The 26468-nt window shown below is 36.7% G+C and overlaps 3 protein-coding genes across 3 annotated transcripts; 2 read left to right on the forward strand and 1 right to left on the reverse strand.

Annotated features, from left to right (window-relative positions):
- Positions 1–2617: 2617 nt before the first annotated feature.
- On the reverse strand, positions 2618–7116 carry LOC123273585. Its single transcript, XM_044741025.1, has 7 exons — positions 7005–7116; positions 5417–6820; positions 5252–5374; positions 4522–5179; positions 3301–4330; positions 2920–3189; positions 2618–2851 (listed from the first exon to the last, which is right to left on the reverse strand). Exons 1-7 carry the CDS (start codon positions 7114–7116, stop codon positions 2618–2620), a joined length of 3831 nt encoding a protein of 1276 aa, XP_044596960.1.
- Positions 7117–22171: 15055 nt separating this feature from the next.
- Positions 22172–26129, forward strand: LOC123273586. Its single transcript, XM_044741026.1, has 3 exons — positions 22172–22876; positions 22944–23003; positions 26040–26129. Exons 1-3 carry the CDS (start codon positions 22172–22174, stop codon positions 26127–26129), a joined length of 855 nt encoding a protein of 284 aa, XP_044596961.1.
- LOC123273605 lies at positions 23165–25594 on the forward strand. Its single transcript, XM_044741045.1, has 2 exons — positions 23165–23721; positions 25468–25594. The coding sequence occupies exons 1-2, from the start codon at positions 23189–23191 to the stop codon at positions 25469–25471; spliced, it is 537 nt and encodes a 178-aa protein (XP_044596980.1). The 5' UTR covers positions 23165–23188; the 3' UTR covers positions 25472–25594.
- Positions 26130–26468: the final 339 nt, after the last annotated feature.

Consider the following 26468-nt stretch of genomic DNA (forward strand, 5'->3'; position numbering starts at 1 on the left):
TTTGTATGAGAAGGTGCTAAATTCAAAGCTTTCTTATCGTAAATTGTAGTAGGTTTAAAACAAATTTTAACCAAAATAAGTCTTTGTTAAATAAATTTTTATAAATAAATTAAAATAATGAAAGACAAAAATAAACTCTTAAATAAATTAAAATAATAGAAGTTAAAATAATATCCGTAAACTGCTTAATTAGCAAAAGTTCTCATTACGGGATGTACAATATTTCTGCTAACAGGAGGTGCACGTGAGAGTCTCACGTGATGCGAGCTGCACTTCGAATAAAGAAACGTCAGCAGATTATTTATTCTAATGTTAGACTACAGGAAGAAAGATATAAGGTAACAGATAATGAAAAATAATATTATTAAAATATTATAACTTCTTTACATATATATAAAAAAAAATTTTAAAAAGATTATTTTGTAAATTATATATATTAAAAAAAATTTGATGTGAACAAAAAAATTATTCAAGCAAAAATAAAAAAAATTCTGGAGTTAATGATATATATAAAAAAAAATTTTTAAGAATTTTAAATAGAACTTAAAATTTTGTTTTTAGATAAGAAATTTAAACACGTCAAAATTGAATAAACTTTGCTTGAAAAGTAAACTTGAATTTACTTGAAAAGTGGAATTTACTTGATTTTAATAATAGATAGATTTGAAAAGAAAATGAGAAAATATTTAAAGATTATAAATTTTCTCAAACGAAAGTTAAATAATTTCGTACTCGATATCCCACCACTGCCACCAGTATTCTTTATGTTATGTCCAAGGGCGTTTTTAGAGTGGTAGCGTAAACGGTGGAGGTTTGGACTAACAGTTTAAAGAATAAGCAACAGAGTTTTCAATTTTGACGTACGTTTTCGACGTTTTCGACGTACGAATTTACCACGCCTTCATTTGAGACTGTTCACAGATTTTAATTAAGTATAGATGTACTTACTATCAGATCCGTGATTCCGGGGCTGCTGTTAGCGCCTTCTCCTTGAATGGGCTCTGGTTGGTCTTTGTAGCGGATGGAATTGGATGGATTTGGGCTGCTTATTTTAAGGGCTTCTTACTTTTACGAAATGAACTTATTTAAAACAGATTTCTCTTCTTTTTAGATTTATTTTTATAAACACCAAAATTTTTACACTTTCACAAATTTTATTTAATCGAAATTTATTGTAGGAGTTAACGTAATCAATTATCAAGTCCAGAGGTTTAGGTGACAAATATATAAATAATTAAGTTGTTTACTGATGATATTTAACTTTCAACTTTATTTAAACTTTAACTCTCTTATACAGTACGTAAAGGTTGATCTTGCGATCCGCGCTCTTAGCCTGCACAAAGACATCTGAGGCAACAGCCTCACACCACCACCGTGCTCGCGGCAAGTCCCCAGCGCTGGCAGCGCCACTCTTATATGTAAAATACGAGCGTATCGACAAAGCTCAGTTCTTACACTCCCTCCCTTTGTCGAATACCTCAATTAATATTCTAGTTACTAAATGGTTACATAGATAATGAAAATAAGTAATAAGTAAAGTATAATAATAATGTGAAATAATTAAGTAATTGTACTGAAGTTTGAATTATTATTACTCATCCTTATGCTGTCTAAAATCGGGTTTATTGACCTGTGAACATATAAAAACAGATTAAAATATTGTGTAAAACTAAATCAGTATATTTAAATATTTTCTCTGAATGTTTATTCTGATATAGCATTAGTAATTTTATCTCTTAGACAATTATGGCTGCTCTGAGGTAAGGGCTTAGTCATTATGTCGGCCAAGTTTTCGCCAGTGTGTACCCAGATGACTTTGACTTTCTTTTCTTCCACACATTGTTTTACAAAATCTCCATGAGTGATTGCCATACTCTTTCTGCTCCCAGTTTTCTCTCTAAATGCTAGATCAATTTTTATTTCTTCTACACTCTGATCAAATGTTTTAAGTTTATGGCATCCATCCTTTTCAGTACAGTCTTTGGCAGATTTATTGTCACACCACACTGTAATTGGGTAGAAAGTATGTCCAATTATATATCTGATAGATTTATCTAAAGATATTAACTCTTGACATGCGTCACTCATCGCTAAGTACTCTGCTTGACATGTGGAAGTAGTGACCGTAGACTGTTTATGACTTCTCCAAGCTATGGTGTCTCCAAATAACTTTATTATGTACCCTCCTGTAGTTTTTGAGCCCTCACAGTCTCTGAAGCTTGAGTCTGAATAAGCTTCCAGATTTTCAGTGTTGGATAGAAACCTAATTCCTATTTCAGTTGTACCTCTCAGGTATCTCAAGACTCTTTTTACTTCCATCCAGTCGTCTTCAGTCGGGTCTATCTGCTTTCTAGCTAGATAATTAACAGCGTAAGCTATATCCGGACGAGTCGCGTTTGCCAGATACATTAAACTGCCTATCGCTTCTCTAAATGGTACTCTTTTAACTTCTTTTGGCTTATCTGAACTCTCTGAATTGCACTTGAACTTTTTGTTTCTATGATCGACTTGACGGGTTACCATTGGAGTGCTTTGTGGCTTTGACTCGTGCATATTAAATTTTTCTAACACTCTTTCTGTGTATGCTGCTTGGTGTATAGTGATCTTCTTCTCTTTTCTATCTCTGTATTGTCATGCCTAAAAATTGTTTGGGTTCCCCCAAATCTTTCATCTGGAATGCACGCGCCAGGTGTGTTTTTATTTGGTCAAGTTTTTCTGAATCATTACTAGCTATCAGCATATCGTCTACGTACAATACTACTATAGCTAATTTTCCTTCCAGCCTCCAACTGAATAGACAAGGCTCATGAAGATCATTCTCTAGGCCAAGTTTCTTTGCCTCGTCTGAAAACTTTTTATTCCATCGCTTAGGACTTATTCTTAGACCATATATAGACTTCCCCTTTTTAGTTTACATACTTTCTCATGTAGACTATTCTCTGGTACCTCTAAACCCTTTGGTATTTCCATGTATACTTCTTCTTCCAGTTCCCCATTTAGAAACGCTGTTTTAACATCCATTTGACATGCTTCTAAGTCTTCTTTATTGATTATGGATAATACAGCTCGAATCAAAGACAACCTTGATACCGGAGCATACGTTTCTTTGAGCTCATACACATTTTTGTCTTTAAATCCTCTTGAGACAAGTCGCGCCTTATATTTAATTGATCCATTACATTCAACTTTCTTTTGGAAAACCAACTTTTGAGTCAATTATATTAGGCTTCTTACCCCGACTGTCTTCTTTTAGGTCGATCTACTAGGACCCAGACCTTATTTTCTTCCATGGAGTCTAACTCTTCTTTTAATAGCATGTTTCCATAACTTTCCATCTCCTGAGTTCATTGCTTCTTCGAAGTTAATTGGATCTTTTTGAATTGAGGCTAATAAAATGTGCCCAAGTACATCCTCATTTATCTCTTTGTCCTCTGAAATTCTCGTGTGACGAGCAAAGCTTATGTCTTCAATTTTCTTGGCTTTGCTTCTCGTAACTGGACCATCAATATTGTTTGTTGGTAAGTCCGAAATTTTCTTTTTGTTTTGTTTCTCTGAAACTTTGTTATTGACATCTGGGTTTGATTTCTTTGGCCTTCCTCTCTTTTTAGGCTCAATTGTTTTTACCTCTAAATTTTCTACTTCCATCGTTTCATCACTCACAGTAAATTCAGCAATCTTGTCTAGTTTACTCTCTCCACTTGAGTCTTTCTGCAAGTTTTTCAAGTATACATCTTTGTACACTAATCTCTCAATGAATCTTACGTGTCTCGATTCTAAAAACTTTCTTGTGCTCGGGTGCCATAAAATGTAGCCTGTAGGTGTATGTTCTACTAATACGGTTTTGATTGATACATTGCTAAACTTTGTCTCCACGAAAGGTAATTTAACAAACGCTATACACCCAAATCTTTTTATTTTCTCTAAGTGACAGTTTATGTTTGGTGAAATTTTAACTAATGGAACTTCATAATTAATTGACTTATGTGGCGTTCTATTATAAGTGTGGATAGCTGTATTTGCAGCGAACTCCCACATGCTTTGTGGTAGACCTGAATCACACAGATACGCTCTTATCGTTCTCTGAATAGTTTTATTGAATCTCTCAGCTGTGCCATTAAGTTCAGGAGTATATGGTGGACCACTATTTGACTCAATCTTTTCCTTCTTCATTATTTCTGCAAATTTTCCTCCTGTAAACTCTGTACCTCTATCTGATCTAACATAGCACACTTTCGCGTTAGTACCTAATAAATTTCGAGCAGAGCTCAGAAATTTTTCAAACGCTTGACCAGATTCATCTTTGGATTTTAGACAGTATATGTTTGCATATCTGGAATAATCATCTATAAATACTATTATGTATCTCTTTTGCCCAGGCCACGAAGTAGGTTTGATTGGTCCCATCACATCTGAATGAATTAATTGAAGTGGCCTGTCAGCTCTACTTCTGTTTTGTTTAAATGGAAGTTTTTCCATTTTGACAAGATACACACTTCACACTCTTTAATTATATCATCAAACTTCACGTGTTCCAATCTCTTATCTTTCTTTTGTATCATTTTCAAGTAGTTTAACGAAGCATGCCCTAGCCTCTGATGCCATAGCATCGCTTCACTCAGAATGTTAGTTGAGATTGGATTTTCTGATGGATTTTCGTTTATTATATCTTCTAAGCCCTCTATACTCTTTAAGTCATCAATTTTAACTGTCTTGTACGGTGTTTGGTTGGTTTGACCCTCTGAATTTTGTTCATCCAATTTTAACTTCTCTGAATTTGCTTTCTCTGAATCATCTAAGACAATGAGGTACTCCAGACTCTCCCTCCCAATCGCAGACCCAACATCTGTCATAGATGCATCATTGGACTCTGAATTGACTCCCTCCGACCTGGACAACTCATTGTCCTGACCGGTTTGCGATTGTTTGGAAACCTCATTGTCAGCTGTTAGGCACGCTGTACAACTGTACTTTTCAAGCTCACTCATCAGATTGTTTTCAGCGCACCTAGGTTTAACCACCTCGAATCTAACAACCCAGTTTGGCCGTTCATAAACCCCTTTAAATAGGGTCTTATTATTTTCTCTATCATACACTCTGAATGTTTTGTCATCTAGATATATGCAAAATCCTGCATCTGCCAACTTACGTAAAGACAACAAGTTCTCTGAAATGTCTTTTGCTGCAATAACATTTTTTAATTTAATACAATTACCGTCTATTTGATTATTTTTAAGTAGTAGATTGCCTCTACCATCTATTACAATATCAGCGATTTCATTTTTGTTCGCGCTCTTAATCACACCTTTTGCAGATTTCTTGAAATTGCTTAAAATAAAACTTTTACGAACAATGTGACTCGTAGCTCCTGAGTCTGCTATAAATTCTATATTCAAATTTTTATTATAATTCATCTTACCTTCTGGCTCGCCATATTCTTCGTAAACTTCGTTACCATCTTCATGGCTCACTGCCTCTTCCTCATACTCAGCTCTCCTCGCTGTCAGTTGTCTTCCCGCTCCTCTTGATCTTCCTCGACCTCTGAAGTTTCCATTAGACGCTCCTCTAATGTTTCCTCTAGGATTACCTCTGAAGTTGCTGCCTCTGCTTCTAGAGTTGCTTCCTCGTGTTTGTTGACGTGGGTTCAACTTGTTTCTTTTAACTGGAGGTTCATAGTTGCTGTTGTCTCCAAAGCGTCTCTTGTAAGAACCTGGGCAATCTTCACTCTTATGATCAGTAATGCAGTTACATACATAGCAAGCCCACTTATTTGTCCCATTTAATGGACACTTGTCTTGCCAATGTCCTGTTCGGTTGCATCTGAAGCACTTGTCACCGTTGTTTTTACTTTTTTGTACTCGTACTCTTGACGCTGCAACACTTTTATCAACGCCTCTTCCTTTACTTGCATCGTTGTCTTCTTGTATACGATACATAGTCTTTCTCAATGCCTCCATGTCCATCTCTTTACCAGTGGTTGAGATGACAGCAGAATCCGTACGCCTGACTTCAGGCATGGCTCCTATAATGGCTTGATAAAATGTTGAGCGCTTCTCTTGGTCAGTTAGTTTATTGGGGTCGTCACTCATCTCATGTTCTATGATAATCTGATCAAATCTCTCACAGAACTTGTGTACACGTTCATCTTTATTCATTCTCAGATTGTACAGTTGAGTCCTAATAGAGGTTGGTGTTGAGCTGACTTCTCCTTTTCTACAGTCTCTTAATTTCTTCAAGATATCTAAAGGTTCTGTCAAGCCCAGGATCCTCTTATGATATTCTTCGTCTATATGATTTATGATGATATCTTTCACTGAGTTCTTCCTCAGCTTAATCTCCAACTCTGATAGTCCAGTCAGCACTGATTGGTTTGGATCAATCAGATCAAGCAACCCCCAACTTGTCAGCTCTGTGTTCAGACAGTCAATCCATACTTCATAATTGGACTTGGACGTCAACTTGTACTGTCTCTGAATTTTCGGTACCAAGTTACTGCTATTAGAAACTTCTTGACTTGGTCCGGATCCTCTTTGCTCTGGAGTTTGCATGTTCTTCAATCTACTTTTTTCCACCTCTAGCATGTGAGAATGAACTTTACACAACCTGTCTACTACCTCCTTTAGCAGTCCTCCAGTTGTGTTCTGCAATCCATCGTTGGAGTTAAGTTTCGCCGCAAGCGCATTTACACTTGCAATCGTCGTCTGTAAATTGTCAATATTCCCTTGAGCATCTGATGAGCTTGTTCCCGCGCTCGACACCTCTGTGGAACTTTGTCTTGTAGCCCCACTCATAATCTGTGAGTTCCCACTGTTTGCGGTTGTTACTGTGAATAGAAACGTCTCAATTATTACCTGGATTTACTTCTATAAAAATTCAGATCTGTTCTCTTCTACTCTATGCATATAGATTCTGATCTCAATAAGACCCAACCTTTGCACTTCTTTATTATTCACAGTACTCTGAATTTTTAGTCAAATAAAAATATTTAATGATAACAGATTTCTTACTTGGTTTAACCGGATTAGAAACAGAAGCCTCTTCTGTAAGTCTTGTTCTCATGTACTCAGCATACTCTTGATGCTTGTCTACATTAGCTCTTTCCAGTCTGGTAGGACCCATCTGTTCTGGGGTTATGAAACATTATCAATTAGTTAGTTATATGTCGATTATTTATGTTAGTTTACTATCATATAGTCTCTTTCAACATCCAGATTCATTCCTTATTACTTTTTTTTTTATATTTAAAGCTCTTCATATACCTTTCGGTACCAGGTAATCTCTGAATTTTAACCAACTGAATGATGTTTCTTGCTTCGAACCAAAAAAAAACACAAGTTAATTTAATCCGAAGCGAAAAGTCAGATTCTCTCATCAAGCATACCACGCATGCACACCCCTACCGGTATTCAACTTCCCGTGTTACCGAGAAAGTTAGTCAGTTTTGGGTTGCGCAAGCACACACGTGGGTCCCGAATGAGATCCAACTGAATTTTCTTAGTCAATGAGCAACCTACACTGAACACAAGTTTCAGTTGAACATTGACCCCAGAATTTTCAGAATTTGCTCACAGTTTAATTTTATTTATTTACTTTAAATCTTAAATTTGCACAATTAACAGAAAATACCCACATAAGCCAGTAGTCCAGTATCTGACCGCAAAACAAGCCAGAACGAGACACCAAACTTAAGCAAATATTTTCAGTCTGCTTTTTGACATTCGATTCCCTTTTTATTGAGCTAAATTCTGAATTTGACTAAAATTTCTTCTATCTCATAACATCTTAAATTCTCTCATCGCTCTTGATCTCCTTCTGAATGTTCACATAATTCAAATGTCTCCTTGAGTGATAAGAATTTATTTATTTAATTAATTAATTAGTAAATTTTTTTTTTTTTTTTTTTTTTTTGTTATTATTTAATTAAATTTTTTATTTTATTTTATTATAGAACAAAAATTGATTCTCAAACCTCTGAATAATTTTACTTAAATTTGTAAAAAAAATTTAATTACACTCTGAATAGGTTTTTGTTAGTCCCATTGACCCAGTTCTTTTAAATTTTTTAATTTATAGCCCTTTTATTAGTCAATAAGATGAGAGAGAATTAACTATTTTCTAATACAACCACAACTCATCACATATTTTATAGTATAACCTCTATGTTATACTCCTCTTAATTACATCAATTTTGTAATAAATATTTTCATCAAATTAAAGCTGAGTGACATTCACCATTTTACACACCAGCCTGAGATGTTCGTGAGAGCCGTGTAAACTCCCTCCGTTTATTATAAACGCAGGTTCAGTTTATGAAAAGGCAGTATGTGATGCACGACGTGTTGAAACTTGTCGCGATCAAAACGGTCGAACCAACTTATGACTTACCGTGTACAAGGCACTCGGACTCGTCACAAGGTGGTCACCCCGCACACACTTGCCCCCTTTAGCTCACCGAACACTCGTAAGACGCTTCACTTACTTAACTCACACTTACACAAAAACAAACCTTCGTCTTATTTTCCTTTGTGACGCTACCGTCCAAGATGGCGCCTTCTTTGGAAGACAGCGTCTATTTTACGTTTCACGTTGCAGCTCTGCTACCATGTAGGAGTTAACGTAATCAATTATCAAGTCCAGAGGTTTAGGTGACAAATATATAAATAATTAAGTTGTTTACTGATGATATTTAACTTTCAACTTTATTTAAACTTTAACTCTCTTATACAGTACGTAAAGGTTGATCTTGCGATCCGCGCTCTTAGCCTGCACAAAGACATCTGAGGCAACAGCCTCACACCACCACCGTGCTCGCGGCAAGTCCCCAGCGCTGGCAGCGCCACTCTTATATGTAAAATACGAGCGTATCGACAAAGCTCAGTTCTTACATTTATAATAATGAATTTTATTTAAATTGAGCTAACGTCCTCCAGTACCCCGTAGTTTTATTAAACTTCTTCTTCTGTTTTATTAAACTTCTATCAGCATTTTGAGCTCGAAAAGCTCAAAAGCATACAAAAGCTATTTCTTTGAGCTCGGAGAGCTCAAAATAACACACAAATTGTATTTTTGAGCTCGAAGAACTCAGAAACGTCATAAGTGCAATTTCAAGCGTTTAGGTATAGAATTGGCGGGAAGTTGCAGGGATGGCCTCTATAGTCAACCGTTTTCCAGATTTTTTTTTTAATTTTAAAAAATAAAATTTTTTTTTTTTTATTTAATTATTATTTAGAGTCGGTTTTAACTGCTGTGGTCATATCGCCGACTTTAATTGTTGGGAGTGGTACGTTGAGGTCTTTTTGGGTTGTGTAAATCTTAACCTACGCGGCAAGGATCGAATCTCAACCAAACTGGTTTCTAAGACCAGCTTGGGATTCGAACCCATGCCTGGCTGGTAAGTTAGTCCAAGTGCTCTATTGGCCATGTGCCTTAGACGACTCGGCTAACATCACCGGTTAAAAATTAAATATCTCATGAATAAATTGGCTCATTTTGCCAAAATGGGCGGCGTTTGACACAGTTTCTTAAACACTTGTAGTTTTCTCATCAAATCAAAAATAATTCAAGGAAAAATTTATTTATTTTATTTATCAATTTATTTATTTATTTTAGTTATTAAAAAAAAATCTATTTTTCGGAATTTTTCGATCAAGGTTATTCTTCAACGCATGGACCGATTTTAGTGCGGCTTACAACAACCAACATTATTTTTTAGGCTTAAGAGCTGATTAGTTTTTGCAAGTGATATATTAATCAAAGAGAAAATGCTTAATAAACACTTTCTTTTAAATTTTTCAAAATCTATTGGACCACATCAGTTCGGATGGTACAAAAAATCAAAGTTTAGTGAAGCCCTTTCAAACGCCACCAAGTTCGTTCAAACTGGTCTAACCATTAAAAACATATGAAAAGGTTATTTAACACACACACACACACACACACACACACACACATACACACGCGCGTGCGCGTGCACACTCACACACGCACACACCCACACACACACACACACACACACACACACACACACACACACACACACACACACACACACACACACACTGCCTTAATGGACAGCATTGTAGCGGAGCTGTTTCCTAAACACCGGCCGAGGGAGAAAAGACATTACGAAAAAGATGGCAAATCAACACCTTTTACAACTAAAAAGCTGCAAGACGCGGCAAAGTCTCCCAAGACGGGAAGGGCACATGGCCCTGATGGCATCCCGGCGTCGGTGATCAGGACTGTAGCTCTGGAATTCCCAGACATACTCCTGAACACTTACAATGCATGCTTGGCAACTGGCACGTTTCCCGCGGTCTGGAAGCGGCAAAGATTGGTTCTCTTAGACAAAGGTAAAGGAACCCCCGTAACACCTTAGTCGTTTAGACCACTCTGCATGCTGGACATTGCTGAAAAACTGCTCGAGAAACTCATACAAGGAAGACTTCGTAGCGACATCGACCGTGCCGGAGGCTTTGCCACCAACCAACGTGTCTTCCAGAAAGGTCGTTCGACAATTGGAGCGATTAAGAAAGTCATAAAGACAGCAAAACAAGCATGGTCTGGTAGCCTCAAAGCTCGTGAAGTATGTCTTCTCCTTACGCTAGACGTCAAAAACGTCTTTAACAGCGCAAATTGGGAAGATATTTGAGACGCTCTGGAGCACAAATTTGACGTGGAGCCAGAGAATCTGGCACTAGTCGACAACTACTTGGACGAAAGAAAGCTAATAGCGGAAACTACGGAAGGTCCACAAGAATACGCCATAACGGCTGGCGTACCGCATGGCTCAATAATGGGGCCCAATCTATGGAACACGGACTACGAGGAGCTTTTTGAAATCCCGTTACCAAAGCAAGTAGAGATAACGGGCTTTGCAGACGACGTTGCGGCCACGATAGAAGTTGACAGCGTAGAAGAGGCCGAACAACTGGTTCGGGAAACCATTGACGCCGTCGAGACCTGGCTTGAAAAACACCACCTGAAACTCGCCAAGCATAAAACCGAGATAAGTTGTTCTGACATGTCAAAAATGGTTCCCAAAACCATTCGCTGTGGACATGGAAAGAATAACACTGACGTCAACAAGGGCCCTGCACTATCTAGGGGTAATGATGGACGAGAATCTATCTTTCCGCGAACACCTTGACAATGCATACAGGAAAGCTAGCAAGACGGTGTCTAGCCTAGCAAGAATCATGACCAACACTATGGGACCAAGAACAAAAACGAGAAGAGTTCTTCTAGAAGCAGTCCACTCGGTACTGCTTTATGGAACGGAGATATGGGCAGACATATTGAAGCAGAAGACCTACCGGCGAAAGATAGCGGCAGTACAGCGGCGAGGTGCTCTCAGGGTTACCTGCGCCAACCGCACGGTTTCCGAAGCGTCTGTATTAGTCATTGCGGGAGCCATGCCCATCGACCTATTAGCGTTTGAAAGAGCAAAACTCTATGACGCTAAAGATAGTGACGAAAACATGAAGGACGCAAGAACGAGGATAAAGGCGGAAACGCAGCAAGAGTGGCAGGACCGATGGACATCGAGAGAGACGGGCAGATGGACGGCGCGTTTGATCTCAAACATCAACGACTGGCTTTATCGGAAGCACGGGGACACGGACTTCTTCCTCACCCAGCTACTGACAGGTCACGGACAGTTCAACGCCTATCTCTTAAAGATGAGGCTGCACTGCACGCTAACGTGCAAATACTGCCTAAACGAAATTGACGACGCCGAACACACGTTCTTCGAGTGTGATCGGTGGAAAGACTACAGAAACAGCACCGAAGAAACAATTGGCACCACGCTCTCCCCCGAGAGCATGATAGCCTGCATGCTCAGGAAAGAAGATAATTGGTCAGCTGTTGCATCCTATGCGTAGCGCCTTCTAAAAGCAAAAACCGCAGAAAGGGACCAGTAACCAGGAGTAGGCGTCGTTAGACGCAACATAGACTGGATTGAAGTAATGCTTACGCGGTTCCGATTCAGTCATATCCGTACCATCCACCGGGTAAAAGAGAGGAGTTTTTTTCTAATGGGTAAAAATCCCACACTACTGACCATCATCTTCGAATGATAGCGGTGTCTTTGGAAGATTATTTTCGCTTCTCTATAGAAAAGAAAAAAAAACACACACACACACTCATACAGACATAGTGACAACATCGCGAGGGTCATAAGAAAGCTTCCTGTGGCCTAAAAACGTCGAGATCTGATGAAAATTCGATTTTTGCAAATCGGGGTGAAAACAGTAACTTCCCGGTTTTTGAAAATCTTTGATTTTCTTAGCGGGAAGTTAAAAAGGAAAAAAACCAATAACTTTTAAAAATATTGCTGCATAAAAATCATGATAACAAATTTAACTTTAAACAGTTTTTAGATTTTTAAGGTGCCTCGAAACGTGAAAATTTGACAAAAGTCGATTGCCTAACCTATAAATTCAAAAATAAAAAGAATACATTTTGTTTATAAAATTATTTTATTTTTTTGACAATTTTTAAAATTCAAGATAACATAAAGTTCATCATTCAAAGATTTATGTACATATAAAGGAAAAACATCAAGTAAATATTCAATATTAATCCAAATAATAGAATTCAAACGGTTAAGTTCATATCCTACAACTAATTAATATCCTAGGACTAACAACTGATTACAAATAAAGTATACACTATTTACAATATCATTCACGGTTACAATTGCCTTGATTTCCGCAAAAACAGGCATCAAATTTTCATATCCTACTAATACCATCATTTTTCGAGTATCTTCTATATTTTTAATTTTAATCCACTTAAATGTTCGGAAGATTTTATCTTTCACATCATTTGGTACATTGCAGTATGGAAAATCATCCGATTGAATGGCATCCATAGGACCAAAAGTAATACTTGGAAGTAAAAACTTATTAGACATTATCAGGAAGTTCATTGTTAATCGATGCTTTTTTACTAGCGAGAGAAGAATATTTACTCTACATCTATTAGCTGAATCACTTTTCTCACATGTTTGTGAATAATGCAAATATAAATGATGTTTTGATTTTAAAGTTTTACCTGTTAATTGCATATATAAGAGATGGTGACGAATGACTACTGATTTGAATCCCGTAATGAGATCGTTTGATACTTTTTTTGCTAATGAAAAATCAAAAAATTCTCTCAATAAATATATAAATTCCAATAAGGATTAGATTCGTCGACTAAATCTTTAATTAAAATGCCTAAATATTTTACAAATGTAGTTAGTTCTGATGCTGTCATTTTTAATTGTGTTTCTTTTTTTATGTCCTCTTCCCTGAAAATAGGAGGTTTATTAGAGCAATCATTTGGACCATAATCAAAAGTGTTTAATCTGTTATTTAATTCAGCTTAAGAAAATAAAAAAAATTCACTATTTTCGGAAGTTAATTCTTGTAGTATCGCAATAAGATCATCATGAGTAATACCTTCACGTAAATCTTGCATTTCGTCAACAGTAAAATTTCTAGTGCAATGGAATGATTTCATTTCATTAAATATATACTCTTCTTTAATACTCGTTTTTGAAATATTATTCAATAAAATATCTTGCTCATAGTTTGTTATAGTTCGCTTTAAATAAGAAGCGATGATAAGAGCATTTTTACAGTCGTCTTTATTCATTTTGCAGAACCTACAGTTATATTTAACTACAAATGATTCCGTTAGACCTAATAATCCATGTAACCCAAGATTATCTCCTTGTATTAAGCCTAAAACAAAATAAACTTTTTTCATCGATAGATGTATCAATTACAATCCCCTTCTCTTCTAAATATCTAATGCCTTGTATAAGCGGACGGTAAATATCATACGTGCGGTTTTTTTTATTAGTATCTCGTATCCAAGAATCGTAAATCAAAACCAGTAAAATATTCGTTAGTTATGATCCACATTCAGGCGGTAGACATGGACATGACGCGTGAGTTGGCATTACTTTGCCTGAATCCGAGCCGAGAGGATTGTTTACTTCTACAGCATTACCGGATAAAAAGTAAGGGATGAAAATGTCTTTCTCAAGATATTTAGAACGTTTTTCTGTCCAGAGTTTACTTTGTATAAAATTCTCCATATACGCTGTGTTTCTTTTAACGCTCGACATATAATTTAAAACGATATATAATGTATCATTCGTTTCAAAGAAGGCTTTAAATGAAAGACTAAGTGTAATATATTGACCGCTTATATTAATATATTAACCAATCGTTCCATCATTGTTTTTTGTAATGACAAAAGCTCTATTGAATACATACGAAATAGGTTCTATATATGTATTTTTAGAATAGAAAAATTTTAAGCGTCTGTATTCCGTATTTAAATGAGGACATTTAAATGAGGACATTTCAATTTTAGGAGTGTATTATTAACAGATGATTCTAGAATTCCTAGAAAGTTTTCACCTATACAACTACGTGTATCATCAACAATTGTTTGAACAATATTCCAAATTGTTGAACAAACTTCCAAAATCCTTTAATGGTATCTCTACAGAATATTTGTAGTCTTTGAAGAGATAAACGAACGATTCAGTAATCTCATTAGTTGACGGTCCGACCAGCATTGCAAATGGTTGTAGCGTGTAGTTTTTCTCAGTCAACTTTTGTATGCGCTTATTAACTTCCGCATCAATATTTGCAATCGCCTGGTGATAAAAGAACAATAATAGTCAGTAAATTATATAATTCAATGCATATAATTAATAATATTTATGCAAGTCTTTGTGAAATTAAAAGATAGAATTAATGTAGATAGTAAAATTTTTAAGAAATTCGTTCAATCATGAAATTAACAGTATATTACACCACAAGGGCAGAAAGTTGAGATTCCTGCACTGCGCGCCATGATGCCCGAGGTGAAGCCTCATTATTCATCATTTATAAGTCAAAATAGAATTCATTATTTCTAAGTCAAAAAAATATAGGTTCCGGATAAGTATCACCAACATATCATATACTAAAACCTTCTCCGAAACACACTGCATCTTATGGTATAAGTACTATTCCGATCGGTTCAGCAGTTTTCACAGTAGAACCGGACAAAAAAACCGGCTCTACATTTATTGGTATAGATTAAATGAATTTTTTACGGATATCAACACAAAATATTTTCTAGAATAAAGACATTAAGACCTTTGAAAGAATCATATTTAAGGTTATATGTAAGCAAAAAAGTGACAGTGTCGAGTGCCCACAGTGCATAATAGTTATGTAAGTTGGGCGAGCCACGCGCAAAAACAGTCGAAGTGATAAATATTTTCATCAAGGATAGTATAAGGCTGAGGCCGATAAGGCTGAGGCTATATATCCCTACTGCAAATAATTATTATCTCGACTATATTTGCTCATGGCTTGCCCATGGAGCTGAAAAAATTTTTCGTCCTATGGCGGACGTATGCGGGTTTTTACGTGGAGGAGATACTCAATTTATAAATCAATAGCGTACGTTGCCATAACCTTCTAATCCTCTAAATAAAAATACATGAAAGTCTTGAAGTTAGTCATAGGTGCGTGTAAAATGCTGAAAATGCGGGACAGCGGAGGATCAGGTTTTGGTCTGGATATCTCAATTAAAACGCGGAAATATTTATTAAAATGAACACTATAAATTTATTTACACAAATTACACTTAATATTTACTGGATATTAGCGGATAAATAAAGCACTGCGTGATTAATAAAGCGAAGCCGGTTTACACGTGGTTGAGCACACTGCCGACACTGGAAAAGCGGAGAATTAATTGCACAAATAACACAATTTATCTGTAACAAACTAAAGCGGATTAATAACAATTAATTTAAGCAAATTAAATTATTAAATAAGCGAAATGCGGTTTATTAACAAAAAGCGAAAGTAAATAAATAATAATGGCGACTCGATGCAGCGAAAGCGTGGTAGCGAAAGATAATAATAATAATGTGTCTTCTTCCTCGTCGACTTGGGGAAGAAGGCTGATTGCGCATGTCAGCGGAGCGCTCAGCCAATCACACCACTGAGACATGGCGTGATCAGTCAAGCTAAGCTTTCATAAACGGTTAGTTTTTGCGGGAACTAGCGGTAGACAGGTGCAGCTCGTGAAATTGGGAGTCCCCCAGGGGCACCGTCAGTGTTGGTAGAATATGCATGCTGACATGCATCGATGCGGTCGTACACAGCGAACGAAGCTCATTTGTGCTCACACCTCGTGAACTTCCTGCGGAGACATTGCCAATGCCCTTGAGCATGACCATGTCGCGTTGTAGCGGTTGTCCAAGTTTCTTGAAGAGCGTCTGTCTCATAAATGAGAGCTCTGAGCCTTGATCAATCAAAACTCTAGCGCTGATGGGATTACTATGATGCGGACTGACCTGGACTAAAGCGGTAGCTAGCAAAACTTGAGCGGAAAGCGGATCTGAAATAATCAACAGTTAATGTTGAGTTATAAGCGGTCTAAAGGAACGGTTAGTTACCTTGTGCGGTGTCTGCTGATGGCGGTGATGCTGATTTAGGCGATAGATCACAATGAATGGAAGTGTGGTGACGTTGACTGCACTTCCTGCATCCTTGAGCAGTCTTACAATCAGCGACTCGGTGTGGACCTAAGCAGTTGTTACACAAGCGATATTTCTCAACAATGTTGATGTGCTACTCAACAGTAGCGGCCTTGAAGATCGCACAGAACAACATGTAGTGCTTCTCCGGGCACAGCGGGCAATTTTTTTTGGGCTTACCCTTGTATTGAGTAACAGCCTAAGAAGCTTTGGGCTTCTGGTGATCCTTGTTGCGTGATATTCCGGGTTTATGCCCGTCAGTGTGTTTCTTGTTCTCAGCTGAAGCCTCCAGGTTCTCCCAAGCTCTGACCTTGGAGTTGAGGAACTCGTGGAGCTACGTGTAGGTCAGTATTTTATCAGTAAGACCAAAGTTGGTCTCCCAATCTTCTCTCACAGCGGGTGGCAAGCGGCGAAGCGTCAAATGAATTATCATCAGGTCCTAGTGTTCAACTGGAACTCCCTGGGCCTTGATGGAATCCAAAGCCTTCTGGTTGGATAGTAGCAAAGCGTCTAATTTAGCGGTTGATCGAGCGGGAACTAACTCACTGACCAACAGATCTTCAAGATACGATGAAACGACGCGGTGAGGATTTGAATAGCGGCTCTTCAATAGGTTCCAGGCGGGCTCAAATAACTCGTCAGTAGATGACATATTGCCAATGAGCTGATGTGCCTCATCCTTGGTGAAGGTCTTAAGATAATGCATCTTCTTCTTTTAAGATAAGGCTGTTCTTCAGAAGTGCATTGTCGATGACAATATCAGGGAATAGCTGACTGAAGGATCCCCAGCGTTTGAAGTCTTCAGAGAAGCTCTGAAGCTTGATCTTTGGGAGCCCAGTACCTGTAGAACCTCCCATGAATGCGGTGCTATGCATAGCCAGATGTTGAGTCTGAGCAGCTTCCTTGGCTTCAATCTCCTGCTATATGGCGTCCTTGCGGGTTGCTATGCGAGTCTCCAAAATTGCGTAAGTGGCGTGTGCATCAGTATAACGATTCTCGGTGTGGTACTCGTGCTCGAGTACTTCCGGGTACGTCTCAAAAATAAGCGAATTCAGGGCAGTGATATCTTGCCAAAGCCTGGAGCTTTGTGTTGCTACTGAGTCAATAGCAGTCAGCGACAGTGTGTTGAGCTCCTCGTCAGTTAAGCGGTCTACCATGGTGTACAATGCATTCAGGTACTGTTTTTGCATAGCAATAGCTGCTTCGAACTGCATTGCGGGGTTAATCTAGGCCCGAAGTCGAGTTTTCAGTCAAATAAAGCAAAAAGTTCAGCGTACTGGTGTACGTATGACTACCAAGAGCAGCACCCGATGTGCTCCGCGATGCCCCTGACACTCGACCCTTCCTAGCGGTAATAATCTTCACTCTCACAACACAATTTATAGTGGTATAATTAATTTAAATTAATTGTGATAGAGCCAGCCTGATCCGGCTCGAGGGACCAAATGTAAAATGCTGAAAATGCGGGACAGCGGAGGATCAGGTTTTGGTCTGGATATCTCAATTAAAAAGCGGAAATATTGATTAAAATGAACACTATAAATTTATTTACACAAATTACACTTAATATTTATTTGATATGTTAGCGGATGGTTTAAATAAAAGCGGATAAATAAAGCAGTGCATAATTAAGAAAGTGAAGCCGGTTCACACGTGGTTGAGCACACTGCCGACACTAGAAAAGCGGAGAATTAATTCCACAAATAACACAATTTATCTGTAACAAACTAAAGCGGAGTAATAACAATTAATTTAAGCAAATTAAATTATTAAAAAAGCGAAATGCGGTTTATTAACAAAAAGCGAAAGTAAATAAATATTAATGGTGACTTGATGCAGTGAAAGCGTGGAAGCGAAAGATAATAATAATGCGTCGTCTTCCTCGTCGGCTTGGGGAAGAAGGCTGATTGCGCATGTCAGCGGAGCGCTCAGCCAATCACACCACCGAGACATGGCGTGATCAGTCAAGCTAAGCTTTCATAGGCGGTTAGTTTTTGCAGGAACTAGCGGTAGACAGGTGCGGCTCGTGAAATTGGGAGTCCCCCAGGGGCGACTTTATCGTGGCTGGGCCTGTTCACTGAACAGTGCGCTTTTTAATTAAAATGACAGTTGAAATGTAAGCTATTCGGCTGTATAGAGATTGGTAACGCATGCGTGACATTGTCCTCGACTGTATAAAGTTCTATACAGCCCAGTAGATACTGGCGCGTACGCGTATTATTTACAGATTGAGTATCGTCTGCACATAAAAACCCCCATATGTCCGCCTGGGACGAAAAAATTCTTTCATCACGCTACTATTTTCTTTCGGCCTGCTGGTATAGATGGCGCACGAGTAATCCCAGTGCAGCACAAAAGTTAGACTTTCTGCCGTGAAATCGCAGCCGAAACCACGTACTCTCGACCGGCGTAGTAAGAATATACCATTTTTATGTAACCTGCATTGAAAATATGAGTTTCAATGCCTGTTGAGCCAGCCGAAACTAGACAATTCCAGACCAATGCGACTGTTGCCGGGCAGGAATCAATCATTTCTTCCTGGCAGGCAGAAAATGATGATTTTTTGCCCGCGAGATGAAGTTGCAGCTTTATTTTCAATCCTATCAATCGTTTGTTTATTTTATATGATTGTCATTTTAACCGTTAACTGTACTGACATATTATCTGGGTTCGAATCCCAGTCCGAGCTATCTAATAATTTTTTCTTGCATATTCTATAAATTCACATTCAGATCCTCTCCACATTCCTTTCTCAATCCTTTCCTACCAATTATCTTGTTACGTGAATGTGGAACGCTTTACGTAATAATTACCGTAACTCCTATTCTTTCCCGCTTCACAGCATTATTTAAACGTATCAATTCGTCACTAAGCATAAATAAGAATGACTAAAGAAAACTATTTAATTTACGAATAATGTTTAATAAAAAATAAACCATTACTTTCTTGAAATGTAGTTTTTAATTTTCTTAATAAGTTTTATAATAAAATGGTATTTGCGCTATTCGTTTGAAACTATATCTAGTTCTGGATGGCTCCGGACATTGAAACTAGCATTTTTAATGCAACTTATATGAAAAATATAATGTGTGACGCGGGATGAAACACGATTTCAGACCGAGTGAAGCCAGCCCTCGCTTCGCTCAGGCAGGCAACTTCACTCTGGTCTGAAATCGTTTAGTTTCATCTCTAGTCACACAGTATACTATTAAGGCCAAGCGCTTAAGAGTTAAACAACGTGGAAATGAAAAAATAATACCGAATCTAACGAAAGAAATTTCTGAAGTTATGAGTGAGGATTTAATAGTTCTAGTCATGGCCAATTGCAATGCTAGTATTAGAAAATTTCTAGATAAATTTACTGTGATTGTCAAAGAGTTGCACAAAATCACGAAATTTTCCAAAACAAGATCATCAACATGTAAAGTCTTATCGTTATCCTTAGATATGATCCTTTATGAAAATTTACGAATAGTTGTCGCAAACGGAATAGTTCATGAAGATGAACAAAGAGAAGTTACTTTTGTTAATAGAAGTGACTAAGCATATTCCTCAGTGTTTGACTGAGTATGATGTCTGATCACTATAGGTTTGTAAGTAATTAAAAAACTCACAATAAGTAAAACATCAGAATTAAAGTATCCATTAATTATCTACTCTTGTCAATGAACATGATCTCTCAGCTAAGAAGAAAAAAGTGAATAAAGACAATCCAGTTGTCTATATCAAGATAGCAGGAACTCTAAAGTAAAATACGAATCCAAAACAAATTTATAGTGCTCACGGATATATGATAAGATTTAATCCTCACATCACGCCCAATAACCTGCACGACCCTAAAAGAAATTATATCTGACGCAACGATAAATTAAAGTGTAATTAAGAAAACTGAAAAAGGGTCAGCTGTCCATGGAGAATATCATGGCATAACTAGGAACGTCGTTAAGCCAAAAAAGACATCTAGATCAAATAAAAACAATAACTTCAGAACAATAATGACGAGAATAAAAAACAATAAAACAAAAAAAGAAAAAAATTCCGAGCAATAAGAAAAAATGAGAAAAAAACGGTTAAAAATTACAAAAGTGGGGCTTGCTCCATTAAGTGGCACAACAAAATTTACTCAACGTAAGAAGTTCGACAATTTTTGTTTGTTGTAGTTTCTGAATTATTGATTTTAATCGTTTTCGAATTTAACCAAAATTATCGAAACAATAACTACGTTGAGTTTTATGAAGATCAGATCAGAACTGTAAACGCTATCATCATTTCAATGAATCAGGAAATAGCAAAATTCTTTAAAACTTCCCACATAAGGAAAATGAAATAATTAGATTTCTATAATACCTATTAATAGTGTGTAAATAATCTGGAATGCTTACTTTTACATGGAATAAAAGAGCAGTTTTTATTTCCTTCCCTGAAGGTTTGAATGATTTTGATGCTTTTGTTTGTTTTACTTTATTCACTGGAGTGAACAAACTTGTTAAATTCGTCAGAACAAAAGTTGTTTTTTCATCTGTAAATGAATCACTGAATAAATAATCAAGTTTCAAGAAATTTTTCATTTAGGATAGTATAAATAATATTTTTAAAATGAGGAACATTTTGCACAAAAATATTACTTATCAATTTCATTATTTATTGAGGATTATTCATTGAAAATTAACGTTAGAGTAGAGAAATCCGACAAATTATTTCTGAGTTTAAAAAATAGTCGATGGTTTGAATAAGGATTATTAACAATACATTATGTACAGAGTGTATTGAATTGGATTTAATATAAATTGATTTTGTCAATATAAATAAAAGATCTGGATATAAACTTAAAATTTTACAATTATTTTTTGTATATAAAAAATAATTTTTTATTTTTAATAAAATAAACAAATTGTATTCGATTTAAAAGTGAAGGCACTCTTTAAACGAGTCGGTTATATCTCTTACCCCTGCTATCAATTATCTTGATACAAAATAATAAAATTCTTGATTAAAGAGTAAATATTCTAAGTTATGAAAACTAGGTATCGACTAATAAGAATTAGATATTTAAAAGAACATTTTCCTAGAATCAAGTAGTTTATGACTTATTTGACCAATCACATTACGAACAAATTGGTTCCACATACATTTCATCTCTATTTTATTGTGAAATATAAAGAACAATACATACCATCATTATAAACTTCGGAATCTTCGCTTAAGGGCGGGGTAGGGTTTTCACTTTCGAAAAATCGATTTTTTTTTGTTTTATCTTATTGTTTAACATTTCAAGAATATGTCCTCAAAATTTTAATCCGATCTAAGCAATATTCTTGAAGTTATTGTTTAATTAGTCTCGGGGCTTTTAACGCTCTAACTCTAACAGCTACGGGCGGTTGGGTTGCAGTGCAGCTGTCGAGCAGGTATACAGGTTATTCATTGCTATTGTCCTGATCCCATATCCAGTTTTAGAAATATTTTATTTAGTAAAGCCAGGTAACTAAAACCATATAGATATATTTTATATTTGTATGTTTACTATACACTACATTATTTTAAAAAAAGAAACGAGCTTCAGTTAGTGGTTAGACGTTCGACCGTGCACTTGTAATTTTATTTTTTCAAAAAATTTCCTGAGCAAAAATGCCAAGAGTAAGTAAAATTTCGCGAGAAGACTGTCAAAGTGGAAGGACCTATTTGTGTCGATCAAAAAAAAGATCAAACCCGAATAAAAAAATAAAAGATGAGGTTACCACCAAAAGTGCTTCGGCGAAGAAAATAAAACTAAATACGAGTGCTAGTGTACCGGAAGATGTTGAAAAACATTTTAGAATCATAGATTTTTTGCTTGTGTTTTCAACCATTGCAAGTTTAGTAAAATGTGCTCAGTGTGATGGTTCAATCGAGTTCAAGAGCTGTAAAAAAGAAGGACTTGGCTTCCAAATCCAAGTCAAATGTACAAATTGTGATCCACGCTTTATACCGTCGAGTGAGAAAACTGGTCATCGCTATGAAATCAACACTCCTTTTGCCTTTGTAATGCGTACATTAGGTTTGGGTTTAGCAGGCTGCAATAAATTTTGCGGGCTCATGGACATAGCAAGTAGTTTTCTATCAAAACAATCTTATTTGGATCTCATGAAATCTATTTGCTGCAGCATCGAAACGACTGCTGAGAAATTTCTTGTCTCCGCCGCAGACGAAGAAAAACAGCTAACACGTGCGAATTCGGAGTCAGACACTTTGACCGTTTCTGGTGACGGCACGTGGCAGAAGCAAGGCTTTAGCTCTTCCTTTGGCGTCACTTCCTTGATTGGATATTGGTCTGGAAAAGTTATCGATATTTTCGTAAGTAGTTCGCACTGCCAGGCTTGCAAATTACGGAGAAATCAATTAAATACTGATGAATTTCAAGATTGGTACGAAGAACATGTTGGAAAAGATGAATGCCAAGCAAATCACACCGGACCATCAGGTAACATGGAAGTAAATGCTGTCATCGAACTGTTTCGCCGATCAGAAGAAAAATACGGAGCGAAAATCAGCAACTATATTGGAGACGGAGATAGTAAAACTTACGGCAATTTAGTAAAAGCTAAACCTTATGGTGAAAATTTTATTATACATAATAAAGAATGTGTAGGTCACGTGCAAAAAAGAATGGGTAAACGTCTACGTGATCTAGTAAATAAAACTGTTGAACATAAAGTTGTAAAAACCGGAAAAAATGCTGGTAAAACAAGACAAAGTAAATTACTCGGTAGCAAAGGAAAGCTCACTGGAAAAGTCATTGATAATTTGAGTCGATACTACGGAGCAGCAATCAGACATAATTGTGATTCTTTAGAAGGAATGAAAAATGCAGTCTGGGCAACGTTCTACCACCAGCAGTCAACAGACGATTACCCTCAACACCATAAGTGCATGAGCGGTGAGAAATCGTGGTGTTCGTATCAAAAAGCTTTGGCCACAACAGGAGTGGAAAATTTCAATCATGACTACACTCCACTTCCACAAGATGTCATAGAAGCGATCAAACCGATTTATGAAGATTTGAGTAAAGACGAACTTCTAGAAAGGTGTCTTGGAGGTTTTACTCAAAATGCCAACGAAAGTTTGAACCAGCTGATTTGGAGAATTGCACCGAAAAAATTATCTGGCAGCAGACAAATTGTTAAATTTGCATCTTATGTAGCTGCATGCACATTCAATGAAGGTGCTGGTGCTCTTCTAACTTTTCTGTCTGATGTGACAGGGAAAATCGAACTTCCCGGGGTCATTATCGACCACTTAATTAACGCACGGTAGGTCAGGGCTTTCCCTTACCTTTCGATTTTTGACAAGTAGTTTCGACTTGTCACCGGGCGTGCTAATCGAAAGTCCCCACTACTGTCCCCGTAAAATAAAGCGGGGCATAACAATAGGAAAGTTCGAGAGCCGGAGTTGGAGGGTTATAAAAGAGCCGACAGGAGGGACATCGAGGCTTTTTCCCTTCTGGAAGCCAGTGGCCTTTTGTCCTTGTGAATCAGTGACCTTGTTGAGATCAGTTTAAGTCAATAGAGTGCAAATTTGGACGTCGAGAATAAAGAGCAACTGCAGAGGAAGTTATCAGGGCATTTTTGGAATTGGACAACCCTGCCGCACCCTGGTTCAAGACGACAAGACGCCAAGCAGCTAAGCCCGCCAAGTTGTATCGGAGTATCAGTCGTCGTTGAATAAAACAATAATTGAGTCTCCAGGTATTTTCGATTATTGTAGACTAGATTTGATTATTGATTTAATTAAGAGGCTGAAATAATTGAATTTAATTTCTCAAGCGGTCATTTTTATTTTAAAGAATTCGTACTTTAGTTTTTATTGTCAAGGTCAAGTAGTTAGTTTTGTCGCTGAACTTTTATATTTAATGGATAAATTGTTAATTTATTGGTAAAGAATTTATTAGTAATTTATTATAGGCCTGTTGGCTATAATAAATTAATTTTAGTTAGGAATTTTCGAGACAGAATTTAATTAAGAAATATCGCTTAGAATTTATTTAAGGAGGATTAAGAATTAAAATCGAAGGTCGGAATTTTGTGTTAAGTAATTGTTAGGCGTAATTTTGGTAATTTTGGAAAATGCGAAGTTGTGAGATTCAGTTTTATTGGTAATTAAGATGTATGAATAAAGTAGAGAACTCTATAGAATGAAGTTAGCGTCGGTGGACGATTTTATATGGAAGTTAGGTAATTATGGTATTATATGGTATTCCGTCAGGTAGACGAGGTTGTTTATGTGAAATTAGTTCAGATAATTGAATAATTAAGAAGTTTTTATTGGGTAAAATATGTTGTTTGTTATTCCGCCAGTTGGACGAGGGTTTAAGAAATTAAGAATCTAGATGCGTAATGGTCTATGATTAAATTAAGAAATTAAGAATCTAAATGCGTAATGGTCTATGATTGAATTAGGAAATTAAGGATAGATGCGTAATGGTCTATGATTGAATTAGAAATTGAAGATAGATGCGTAATGGTCTATGTTGAGTTAAGAAATTGAAGATAGATGCGTAATGGTCTAAAAGTGAATTAGGAAATTAAGAAGATAGATGCGTAATGGTTTATGTTTAAAAGAATTTAATGATATTTAGTTGTAAGTTTTGGCAAGTGCCTGCGTAGGTGAGAGGTTCTCGAATTTAGTGATTGATAGGTTAATTTTAAGGGCAATATTTTAAGAAATTTTGTTAGAATTAAATTATTTATATTAAATAAATAATTGAATTGTTAATTGTTAATAATTGTTTCTCAGCATTACTTTTACAGTCTTTCTCAACTTCTCACGACCTGATCTTTCCTTCTCATGCTCCCCGGTTTCTGGGACACCGAGTATAAAATCCCAGTGGCGCCCTTTTCAAAGAGGAAAGGGGTGACCAATTGGACAGGGCTAACCACTCCGTTACACTGACATGGACGTCAGTGTCGGCCCAAGCGCTCAAGAGTATGCATCATCTACGGACAGCAATCGCATTGATAGGGCCGAGTTCCAAGCTGTGCAGCAGAGCAAAGAAGCCAGAATAAAACGAAGACTTGAAAAAAAACAGGCTGAAGACATCGACAATGCTGAAGGATGTGTGCTGTATGGAGCTGGAATTGATGATTCTGTGTAAGTTTAAAAAAAAATTTTTTTTCTTCACTTTTTTGCTTCATAAATTTTAAACGCGTTTTTCTCAAAACTACTTTTTCAAAGTCCGTGTTCACTGCCATGCGTGTTGAAAACTACTCGACCGATTCATTTCAAACTTTGTACACATTTTCTTCATATAAAATACCTCCCCCCTACGTTTAGTAAAAATTTTTTTTTTAACATTAAGGGTGTTTCCCACCCACAAAATGGCGGAAATTTTAGTCGAAAATAACGTTTCACACTTTAGATGGCCGCCAAAAATTTTTAAATTAAAAAAAAATAATCAGAGAACGTTGGGGGGAAGATTTGTTTATAATTCAAGTAAATTTTTATGGTTTTTCATTTTCAGATAATTTCCGGCCGAGTTACAGTGAACACCGCAAATTGTTTTTTTTTCAAGACGTCCTGGGGGAAGCTCTGTCACAGGCTAATGGTTTAATATTTTTGCATGAAAAATTTACAGAACATAGTCAAAACTATGCTCAATAATATATAGAAGGTTTGAATAAAATTGCTCTTTCAATATTTGAGATAAAAAATCACAAAAAAAGTGTTTTTTTTTTACGCTGAAACCCTTACCCCTCCCTTAAGTATTTTAGTTTATCAAATAAAAAGCTTTCTAATTTCGGCCATCTTTTGTATGCATCATTGTCTTTTCCGGGATAAATTAAATCAAAGTCCAGGTCCAACTAAAAAATTGAATGAAATCCGTGGAAAATTTTTTTCATGTAAGGAAGGGGAAGGGGGGGGGAGGGTGCTTAAGAAAATGCTTAGTTAT

Source organism: Cotesia glomerata, unplaced genomic scaffold (genome assembly GCF_020080835.1).
Source record: "Cotesia glomerata isolate CgM1 unplaced genomic scaffold, MPM_Cglom_v2.3 scaffold_11, whole genome shotgun sequence".
Taxonomy (NCBI): Eukaryota; Metazoa; Arthropoda; class Insecta; order Hymenoptera; family Braconidae; genus Cotesia; species Cotesia glomerata.

Coding starts and splice junctions, on each gene's coding strand:
- LOC123273605 (XM_044741045.1), top strand. CDS start 23,189: ATGGGTAAACGTCTACGTGATCTAGTAAATAAAACTGTTGAACATAAA.
- LOC123273585 (XM_044741025.1), bottom strand. CDS start 7,116: ATGGGTCCTACCAGACTGGAAAGAGCTAATGTAGACAAGCATCAAGAG. Junction 5,180..5,251: donor CGCTGATATTGTAATAGATG/GTAGAGGCAATC, acceptor ATGTTATTGCAG/CAAAAGACATTTCAGAGAAC. Junction 2,852..2,919: donor AGAATAGTCTACATGAGAAA/GTATGTAAACTA, acceptor TGGAATAAAAAG/TTTTCAGACGAGGCAAAGAA.
- LOC123273586 (XM_044741026.1), top strand. CDS start 22,172: ATGCCAAGAGTAAGTAAAATTTCGCGAGAAGACTGTCAAAGTGGAAGG. Junction 22,877..22,943: donor GAAAAGTTATCGATATTTTC/GTAAGTAGTTCG, acceptor ATGAATTTCAAG/ATTGGTACGAAGAACATGTT. Junction 23,004..26,039: donor AAATCACACCGGACCATCAG/GTAACATGGAAG, acceptor TTTCATTTTCAG/ATAATTTCCGGCCGAGTTAC.